Source organism: Oxyura jamaicensis, chromosome 1 (genome assembly GCF_011077185.1).
Source record: "Oxyura jamaicensis isolate SHBP4307 breed ruddy duck chromosome 1, BPBGC_Ojam_1.0, whole genome shotgun sequence".
Taxonomy (NCBI): Eukaryota; Metazoa; Chordata; class Aves; order Anseriformes; family Anatidae; genus Oxyura; species Oxyura jamaicensis.
Window position 1 is genome coordinate 54,294,947 of NC_048893.1, and position 10,650 is coordinate 54,305,596.

At 44.7% G+C, this 10,650-nt stretch overlaps 1 protein-coding gene across 25 annotated transcripts in view; it reads left to right on the top strand.

Moving 5' to 3' along the window:
• Positions 1-10,650, top strand: part of RBFOX2 (RNA binding fox-1 homolog 2) — a 160,079-nt gene that overhangs the window by 122,797 nt on the left and 26,632 nt on the right. For all 25 annotated transcript variants that reach the window (XR_004754748.1, XR_004754750.1, XR_004754751.1 and 22 more), the window contains one exon: positions 5,236-5,289. Coding sequence is in view for 16 of the 25 variants with exons in the window: in XM_035340222.1 (XP_035196113.1) it covers positions 5,236-5,289 (54 nt within the window). In the remaining 9 variants the exon portion in view is untranslated. The remainder of the gene's footprint in view (positions 1-5,235; positions 5,290-10,650) is intronic.

The following is a 10,650-nucleotide window of genomic DNA, read 5'->3' on the forward strand; positions in this document are numbered from 1 at the left end:
GGGAGAAGTAGCTGGAAATGTACGCTGGAAGCCAGCCCGCCATTAAGATCTCTGGAGCGGTACCCTGTGGTACTGTTTACCTGCATCTCACCGTTTTGTGTGAAAATCTTTTGTGAGTCAGACAAAAATGAATGACTGAGGAAACCATGCTCCTTGTCACTTTGTTTGCCGCAATGGCTGCGGTCTGTAAATCCTGTTAGAAATCTGTGCTCTTTGCATGGCTTCCTTTTAAAGGCTGGTTTCTTAGAAAACGTGTTGGGCAACAGGTCAACCCTAATAAGGGCTTGCTGGTGCTTGTTTACCGTCTATTCAGCTGCTAAACCATGGTAGAGCTTTGGTTTACAAATCTTTGTTGCTTTCATCTTCCTGTCAGCCAAGCATACTGGTGCAGCTTAGCTGAAGGCACAGCAGGGTTGGCTCCACTGTTTTGAAGAGCAGTGACCCAGCTTTAGGTGAGGAAGTTCATGTCTTGATAACAGTTTAGCTCTGGCAGACCCCAGACTGTCATAACAGCACTAATATGTCCTATGATGGAGACAGCTGTTCCAGATGAAAGACAGCCCATGGAGCAGGGAGCTGGGTGGTAAGGGCACTCTGTGCAGCAGGGACCTGTCCTGCAGGCGAAGCACCATTGTTCATGCACCTCAAGCCTGAGGTCCTGAAATTATTTCTTGCATAGGCAATTCATTTCTTGGCAATCTTGAATTTCTAGTGGAATTTAGACACTCTTTGAAAATTGACTGTTTCTTCTAGGTTTAGATACTTCACTGCACTCGGCTCTAAGTGAATTGTATAGGGCCATTGCAAAGCTGCTTGTGCATACAAAGTTTTGTTGTAGGGATGTGAGGTTGTCAGATGGTGCCTTATGTTACCTTTTGTTGTTCCATAATTTCTAGAGAATTCACAATGTACTTCCTGTTACTGGCATCTTTAGGGTTAAGTTATTTGTCTGGCACGTTTTGGAGCTGATTTTTTGAAAGCTCTAGACAGAGAGGAGGTAGGGCCAGCTGGAACAGAGCAGACAAGAGGGGCCCTATGAAACTGTCAGTGCCTTGGAAGGCAAAAGCTCTCTGGTGCCAGATCTTTCAAATTTATTATATGTAGTTATGGCCTCTGCTGGAAAAATCTGCTGCCTTCGTGTCATCTGGGTAGAAAGAAACACACAGCATGCATGCTCTTCCTTGCACAATGCCCTTGCATCTATTATAAGGTACATCATGTTCAAGCAAGAAAATTGGGTTCTGTTCATAGTTGATGTCTCTTAATATCTTTATGCCCCTTAAAACTGTTATTTCCAGCAGCCCCTGCTGCTATCATATAGGAGATGATTCTCATTTACCTGCTTTACAGAAAAAACACACCAAACAACAACAACAAAAAAACCACACATGCATACCCATAAGATTGATATGGTTCTGGTGCACAACCAGTTCACAGAGGAGGCTTCTTGCACGACCTGACGTGTAGTGGGACGTGCTGGCTCCTTGGTCACACAGTAAGCTGTTGAAGTCACGGTGGGGAGCATTTGAGATGTGTAGCTCCACAATGCTTTCTTCAGAGGCTGTGAACTCTGGTCAGGATTTTTTTCCACTGCTGCTGTGCTGCGTTGTAAATAGATGTTCATGGTAATCATCGAGTGAAAGAGTCAGGTCTATGAGCACAGTGATTCATGTCTTCAAGGTTAGAGATTAGAGGGTTAGTCCCCATCATGGATGACCTAAGCATGGATCTTGTTTTATTTGGCCAGACCCTCTGTCTGCTGTAAAACACAAACATGCCTGTATACATGATTTTAAAAAATTACTAGGAGGGCATTTGGTGTTGACCCTTTTATTTACACGGCCTAGCGTTTTCCATACAAAATTTGTAACCTTTTGCAAAGGAGCTCTTAAAACTTCCATTGTTTGCAGTAAGCTGTTGACATTTGGTAGGGGAAGCACCATCGGAGAACAAAGTGCCTTTTTATGTTCCACAAAATTAGATTCAGCTTTGAAGGAGATATAAACCGCTAAAATGAACTAGTTCTTTTTTTCCCTGCTTTCGTTCTTCAGGAAAATTCTGGCCTGCTACCAAAAAAAAAAAAAAAAAGTGCCTCCAGTCCTGGACCTGCTGTAACCGTTGCAGCAGTAAGGACAAGAGCCGTGATGTTCGGAGCTGCCAGAGCAGCTGTGGCAGCGGCCGTGGCAGAGTCTTGGAGAGCCCCAGCACTCGTCCTCCTGCCTCGCAGCCAGGCTGCTTTCTTCCAGGGAATTTCACGGAGCAGGAAACCCCTTCCCTGCAAACATCAGCTCAGCAGTTAGCTGCTGTTGTCCCTTCTGTCCCGAAAAGTTTCTTCCCTCCTGCCTCACAACTTTTAGGTGGAACAAAGATGGGGCAGATTGCACAGGTGGCTGTAGCCCATTGCAGCAGGCTTCAAGTGGTGCTTGCTGCAGCAGTAGGATTTGATGATCTTAATTATCATTGAGGAAACAACATATATCTCCTTCATCTTCGAGGCACAGAGACAGCCCTACCACCTGTCTCAGAGCTGGGTCAGACTGCTCGCATTCAGCATTACCACCAGCTTCTTACCGCTCCTGAGGAATTAAACACACAAGGCAGGATTTCCTGTTGGTGTGGGAACCCTGAGCAGTGAGCTTGGCCGAATGGGGCTGGCAAACAGCTCTGGCAGTAATACCCGAGTATCCAGGCCCAGCTGGGTGTGGAGAAAGGGGAAGATGGCAAGGCATAATTGTGCACCAGAAGCTGCACAGTTTGTTCTCTTTTAAGATGATTCTAATGAAGAAGAAACCGGTGATTTTTGATGGCTCTGAAGATTCTGAAAATAATTTTGGCATTTGCATTTATCAAGAGCCCGGCTGTTTCAGCGCGTGTGGCAAGGCTAGACAGCTGAGCTGATCTGGCAGGGACAGATCCTGTTCTTGGGCTGAGTGTGCAGCTTTCCATTCTCCCTTGCTTCGCAGAGCCCTAACGCTCTCCCGACCCTTGGAACCAGTTCAGATCAGTAAAGCGTCAAAAATGTCTTATTTATTCCATTTGCTGGGCTTTTTTTTTTTTTTTTTTTTTTTTTTTTGTGGGATTGGTGAGCTGTATCAGTTTATCCAAGGGTGAGAACGAGAATGGGGGCCAGCTTTAGGAAGCTGGGGAGCCCAGGCAGGAAGGATGAAGGAGCAGGGACAGCCCTTTGGCAGCCATGAGCTGTTAAATTGGTTCAGCCCCTGTTGTGTAACTACACTGAAATAGTCTACCAAGAAAGCAATCATGACTGATTTCTTTCATGGCAGTGCCCAAACAACAAAGACAACAAAAAGCAATCAACGGCTAATCTCCTTTATAGACAAGCCCACACCAAGCGTGGGATAGAAATAGAAAATGTATTTTAGCTGTGATTGGCACAGCAGTGGTCAAAAGAGGATCCAGCATGGATCAAGCCTAAGCTGTTGAGATGTTGGGGTTTCAAGGAAGATGCAGTCACTGTTCACGTTTACATTAGCATTATTCAAATTTTGGGTAACGTGGGATATTGTGAATGCAATTGTTTTGAGATGAATAGAAGATCAAGTATTGTCCTTAAACAATAGAACAGTAAAAACAACATCTGTGATCCAGCATTTGTAAAAGAATACAACCATCTCCGTTTTAAGAATGGAAGATGGGAGCAGACAGAAACTATGGCTAAAATTGTTGGAAGTATTTTGTTTGCATAAAGACGATTGAAGGGACTTAATAGCTTTTTACTGCTTTACATATTCAAAGCTTCTCTGCAGTCATCATAGCTTACTGTTGCAAATGTTCCACATTTGCAAATCTGGAGACAAGTCTTTCAAGCAGAGCACCCAGAAAATAAGCATTATACCTACATGGCTACATATGGAAATGTTGATTTAAAAAAACTGGCAAATATATTAAGAGCACCGTGGCAAAGTAGAGTTCCAATGCCCAGAGGTTGTGTTCGCCATCTTTCCTAAGTGTGAAACCACGCTTTTTTCTCCTGTTGCCTCTTCCTTCACTTCCTACCTCCTGTAAAACTTCTGCAGGCAGTAAGATGAAAACCATGTTGATGAAAGCTTTTGTAAAGAATGGGGCATGAGGCACACTCAGGTACATATTTTATTTGAAAACAATAGAGATTTCTGGAACAAAGGCTCCACATATGTGAGCCCCTGAGAATGAGATCTTGGAGCTGTCCTTCTGGAGAGCAAACCTCCAATCTGGAAATAAATACAACACTGATATTTCTAGCTGACAGAGTATTGTGGGGCTCTGTTGAAGGGGTAATACCTTTTATGTACAGAATACTGGTTTGAATCTGGCCAGATCAATATAAATACTAAAATATGTTCCCAGGCAAGGGATGTGATCAACATATGGTTCCGTGGTGTGGCAAATTGCCCTTCTAGCTTGTAGCCCTCATTTCCCACTTTTTGTTGTGTGCTAAGTGGTGAGATCATTGGAACCAGTTGTTGAAACAGCACAGAGCAGTGGGGCACTGTTCTCCCTTGGGGTCTCCAGGCTAAGGCAGAAATCAGGATCATCATACGTGACAAAGTTACATGGGTTTTTAACAGGTTCTTATATGTCACAAGTTGAAGTGAGTGATCTTTTTTGGAAAAAAAACAAAAAAAAACAACTGTTGTGATTTGGCTGTAGTCACAGTTTCTGAATCTTCCATTGATTCTTTTGAAGGCTGAGTTTCCAAAAGTAAAGGGGAAAAACGAGGAGATTTGGAGTTTGGAATTTCTAGGGCTGGGAGTCTTTTGTGAATATCCCCTCCAGAGAAACATCCTCACTGTTCAGTTTCTTTGTGATAGCCACTTCAGGAGGAAGATGAAATGCTGAATTACATTTGAGAACTGCTGTTAGAAGTCTTAGATGAGATCATATAACCATGTCTTAGATAAAATAGCAGAATGAGGAAAGAAATAGCTGTTTAGGTTAAAAGAGGTGAGGGGGAAGCCAGCAGGGGGAAACCAGCTGAAATCTCTGAAACTCTTCTAGAGATTGTTTTTCTTCCTTCAGGCTTTCATGAGAAAACCTGGGGTCTGTGACCAAGAGGTTTTGTGTGTCCTAACCTGAGAGAACTGGGTCATGTCACTGGTATTTTACGCTTTTGCCTGTATGCTAGAAATGGAAATATTCTCACCTCCCTTCTTGTGTTAAGCCAGCGCCTAAAAGGTATGAAAAATTGATTGCCAAAAACAAATCCTTTTTTTTTTCTTTCCCTTGTCTCTGCAGCAATTCGGCAAAATCCTTGATGTAGAGATAATCTTTAATGAGCGCGGCTCCAAGGTAAGTCCTGTTTCTGTACCTGCTTCTCTTGTTTTGATTGCACAGAGTAAAAGGCAGTTCATTGCCTAGAGAATATGCTCTGTAGAGATCAGCAGGAATTAGTGTGATGGGGGAAGGGAAAACCTATTTTGAGGACTGTCTCCTGTTCCCTCTGACTCCAGACTCTGAGCATGGTCATTTCTGGGCAGCATGTACGAATGCTCCTAGATGCTCCTGTCTGTAACGTGGGATCAGGTTCCCCAGCCTTTTGAGCAAACAGGGAGTCAGTTGAGCCTTCATACCAGCCCCTTCTCATTGCACTAGCAATGGGTGCCCTGTGGGGAAGGCAGAATAAGGTAAAACAACTTCATGTGACAGGAGCTGGTAAAAACAAAGCGTAACAGCCCTCCCCCCCCCAGCTACATCTTCATTGCATTAAAATACGTCCAGAGAAAAATGTGTAATATCTCAAATGTGGAAGGATTTTGTTTACTCTCTTTTGCAGACTTGCCTGGTATTTCTGAGATACTGACCTTTCACGTTTGAGATATCTGATGCTTCGTAAAAGCATCCTCGTTCCCCTTGCCCTGCCCCTGCGGACCTCCCCCCGCTGAATTTGCATTCGCACACCTATCTTGGTCTTTAAAACGTGTTAAGAGGGGAGGTTTCGTTGAGAGCTAATGGTAATTTATTTCTCTGGAGATGAGATTTCAGATGTTGCTTAGGTCAGTTGCAGAGAGATTCAGTGATTTTTGTCCTAATTGGCAATTGGTTCTCATCACGTAACCAGTATCACCACAATGACAAATTGATGTGATTCTCTCTCTGCCCAGGAGGTTCAGCACTGGAATAGCAGGGAGTTTTGCAGGTCAGGAGCGAGGTGCATTGCCAAAGCTCTATGGGGGAAGCTTGCACAGTGCATGTCTATACTCTGCTTGACTTAATCAATGCTAAGATTCCCATTTTCAATTAAAACAAAATTTCCCTACTCCCCCCACACACGTGTGTGCACATGTGTGCATGCACACAAGAGATTTTGAAGTTGCAATTCAGCTAAGCAGTTTCCGTGTAGAGTCTATATGTCTTTCTCCTGAATTTGAGGTTCACAACCTTAAGGTGGCCTCTTTGCTTCAACATGTCTTCTGGGGTCTGCTCATGTTCAGAGCCCTCTGCAAATTTCATCATGTGTTCACCAAGACGCGTTCTGAACTTCTTCAGTCTCTGTGTTATCTGGAAACCAGAAAGCAGCTGATCCGTGTACAAAACAAAGGAGATTTAGCCCTTTCCCCATCCTTAGTTTGGGCTTACTACCATGGTTTTTCTTGTTTTGTTTTGTTTTGTTTTGTTTTTTAATAAAACAGTCTGAAGGAGTAAATGACTGTGTGGCTTAGAGAGCTGTACTTCCCTTTGTGGATAAAAATCTATACGCTTTACCAAAACAATCAGCTATGCTGAGTTTGTAAATATTTATTCTGCTCTCTGCTGTTCTTCTGATATTTATAGGCCAGAGCTGTCTGCGAATTAGTCCCGATTTTAGTCATTTCTATTTGGCTTTGGGAATAGCCTCTGGCCTCTATCAGATCTCTACTTTTTTGGATGTAATTGCAAAAGAAAGAGCAAAAATAACCATCCTGACAAAGTGGTGAGCTCTATCCTCCGTCTGCCCCTGCTTGTGCTTTCCAGCACAGCGTTTTCTTCTTCATACACAAACTTCACCCTCACTCTTCCATCCCTACAGCCCTATATTAAACGCCCATGGCTGCCCTTTTCCTTCTAGGCGACACTAACATTGGAGGCTTTCTGTGAAGACTTGACTTAGGACTATGAAAACTATTTTCTTCTGCAATTGTAAAAACCCAAGGCTTCTGGTTTTCAGTTAAAACAGACATTGTTGCTGAAGAGTTCCTTGATCAATCTCATCCTGAACCCTTGATAAACATATAAAAAACGAAAGCAATCCGAAGAGATGTTTTTGGAGTCCTTGACCATGCAGTTTTCTGCTGCTTTTTTGTCATCTTAGAGCAAAAAGCAGTTGCAGAACTGACAGCCGATGTGAGGGATGGGGCAGAATCTGAACAGAATGAGAAAACGCCCAACGAATAATTTTGTGGTATCCTTGCATCCATCTCTACCCAAAATAATCAATGTTTTAAAAAGAATGCAAGATTATTCCTGCTTAGCATGAAAATGGGAGGCCCCAGTGTTTGAGTGGGGTGTAGCTGCACGAAGCACCTGGTATTCACATAACAATGGAAAAACAGCAGTTTGGTGATCTGATGGTGAAGCAAAGGAAACGGATCTTTCTGGAGGCCACTCACTCACTCTTGGGTTCTTCCTCCACCTTAGGAAAAAAAAAAATCTGAATGCATTTTCCTGCCCTGTGGTTTCCATTCTAATCTAATGATATGAAACCTCTCTCTCTTCTTCTCCTCCTCCTCCTCTCTTTTGGGAATCCGAAAGCAGATGCTCCTGCTGCCTGCCTTGTGCTGTGTTCTCAATGCTCCCTTCCCTCCCCTGGGTTCCTGAGGGTGTAGAGTTTTGTCTCTATGTTTTGAAAATACTGAAAAGGTTTCGGCGGTGAATCCCACACTGCCCTGGGTCTGCCCCCACCCAGCGTACGATGGGGGTGAGCAGCGCTTTGTCCCTGCCCGGCTGGGGCAGGAGCTTCTGCTGGAAGCGCTCCAGCGCTGGCGGGCAGGAGGGCCTGGAGGAAACCTGCGGTTTGCGTTCTTCCTTTGAATCCACCTGAGATGACCAGGCCCTGACGCTGCACCCGAGGGAACTGTAGAGGACAGGCTCGGTGTTTGGGATCTCCACACGTTTAGGAGGTTTGGTGGCCAAAGGAAGAGCGGCGTGCGTACGTCACGGCTGCCTCGCGCCTCAGGTTCTTGTGCTTGGCTTAGGAAGTGGTATTTGTTGGCTTTCTGTATCACAGCAGAGGACGAGGCAGCTAATAATGAGTTTTGCTGATACTCCTCTGAAAGCAATGCGACTTCATGTCTCCTAACTCAATTTCTGCCTAGATTCAATCTGTTTAGTAGGATTATGTGGGCCTTGGTAGACTTCACACTGATATTGCTTTGCTACATACAAAAAACGAGGTACAAACTTTAAACATCCCTTGAATTTCATTTCGTTTTATTCTTTATCTTGTATGACAGAACGACATCAGTCTTCCCCTGATTTATGTATTATTTTTTGCTTGCTTCCTGGAAGCAAGTTGTCCTGTTTACCGTAACAATCTGAGTTCTGACCCATGTAAATAAATGCCTTCAAATAACATCCTGCTCACGGCTGCAACTCACCGTGCACTTTGCTGAACCCTGAACAAAACACCTCCAGAGGAAGCTGAGGGACAGGATTCCTGCTCCTCTCGTCAGCGGAGAAGCATCCTGCAGATGCATATTTTGACACGGTTGTGCTGAACTGACCAGGTAGGCACATTTGCAGAATTACTGCAGTGCCCGTGTAGCACTTTAAACAAGAAGCCTGTGACATTCATAAAGCTGCAGGGGAAGGGAATCCAAGCTCTCTGCTCGCCAGCTGCGTGCCAGGTGGCATTCTGAGATGTGCCCTTGGTGACATTCAGAGGCCAAGAAAGTGTAAGCACGCAGCAAAACAGTGGCTGAGGAAGGAGCACGTTGTAGATTTCTAAATGGTAAGAGTTCATACTGGTGCAGATTACAAGCTCGGGGTTTCAGGTCGGCGTAAGTTTTTCCCCTCTGCTTTCCACTTTGGAAGCCCAGATCCTTAACAAGGAGGATGGTCTCCAGGTTTTTGTATAGGACTGAAGTGTCTAGAAGTGCTTCACGTTTGCTTGAAAAATTGGTTATGTAGTGGCTTTTGTGTAGTCTTCACAAGGAAATGCCATCCTTTAGTGAGTGGACCTCCATAAAGAAACCCGAAGTAACTAAAAACTTGTGCAGAAAGCTGCTTGGAAGCACTGAAGTCTTCATGTTTGCAGTTAACTGCAGGTTAAGAATATTCATTTAGGTTTGAATAACTCTGGCTAAAAGACCGTACGCTTGCCATGTGCATTTATTTCTTCTTGGAGTGGACTAGGTGCTTTGAGCGAGCCACACAGTCCTGAACTTCCACGAAGGGAAACAGGTACCGTCCCTGGTCACAGAAGGCTTGTTTTCACTTTAATTCTATTTTTATGATTTTTGTTCAGATGTCATCAGCTGAGCCAGAAATTCAGATAAAGTTATTAACACAAAGAGGCTTAATAACAAATTAAGTATAAAGCAGTGTCACTTTCTCAGGTCACCAAATCCCTTTATAACGCTCGTGGTTTGCAGGAGACGTGACCTCTTGTCCTAGTTTAGTCAAGAACGGTGAATTGCCTTGGTCACCTTCAACTCTGTGATAATAATAAATTAACGAGTTAAATTTGTCCATACACTGTGAACTGGTTTACTTGAATTTGAATAATTAAGGCTGAAGTTGATGGAGTGATAGTATAAGCCGATTTGCTGCCCCTTGTGGGAAGGGAAACCTTCCTAGTGGTGCTCATGTCATTGTGCAGGGACTTGAACTCGGGGTGCCAAATTAGCAAAAAGAAAAAAAAAAGGAAAAAAAGGGAAAAAAAATGAAAAAATCTAGCAGGGAGAGAGAAGGAGAAGCAAGAGCTCATCTTCTGCTGGTTTAGCGCGTCGAACTCGCTGACCACACAGCAAGGTGAACTCCCTGTCAGGTGAAAGGGAGGAGGAGGAGGAGCACACAACCGGCGAATTGTGGGGCCGCGCGACCTCTGCTCCGAGTTGGCTGGAGCTGATCCAGAGCTGCCAGCGCTTGCAGCCCTGGCTGCCATCCCACCATTCAGCCCTGTCCTCTGTCACCTTCTTGGTTTTTGTAGGAGGGATTGGCAGTGGAGCAACGCAACAAGCTGGATCGGGGAAGTGATCCAGCTTAAAAATAGCCCCGCTGTTGAGTTTTTTCTTTGGCGTGTGTTGCTTTTTTCAAAAAGATGTATTCATTTATTAATTGAATTTCTTTAGCCGGAGAAATTGCAGCCTCTGTTTCACTAGACCGCACAGGTAGGCAGCTGGGTGGATGCTTTGTGCATCCGCGCCTAATGCCCCCAGAGCAGCGCAGGGGAGCTGGAAGGGCTGCTGAAGTGACGGCAGCCTCGGTTTGCACTGGTTCCTTCACCAGTTCGAAGTGAGTGCGTCTGACTCTGGTAACGTGTGCTTCTGAATTTCGGGCAGTGTTCCCATCGGTGCACCCAGTCCTGCTCATCTCAGGTGGATTGTAGGTGAAACCCTCCTCCTCTCTCAAATGCCTTGGAAACAGGTAGCCTAAGCTTCTGCCCCTTGGCCATTTTTTTCAGGCTCCTGAAAGTTTGTTTATAAACAAAGGTGGGGGGGGGGGGGGGGGGGG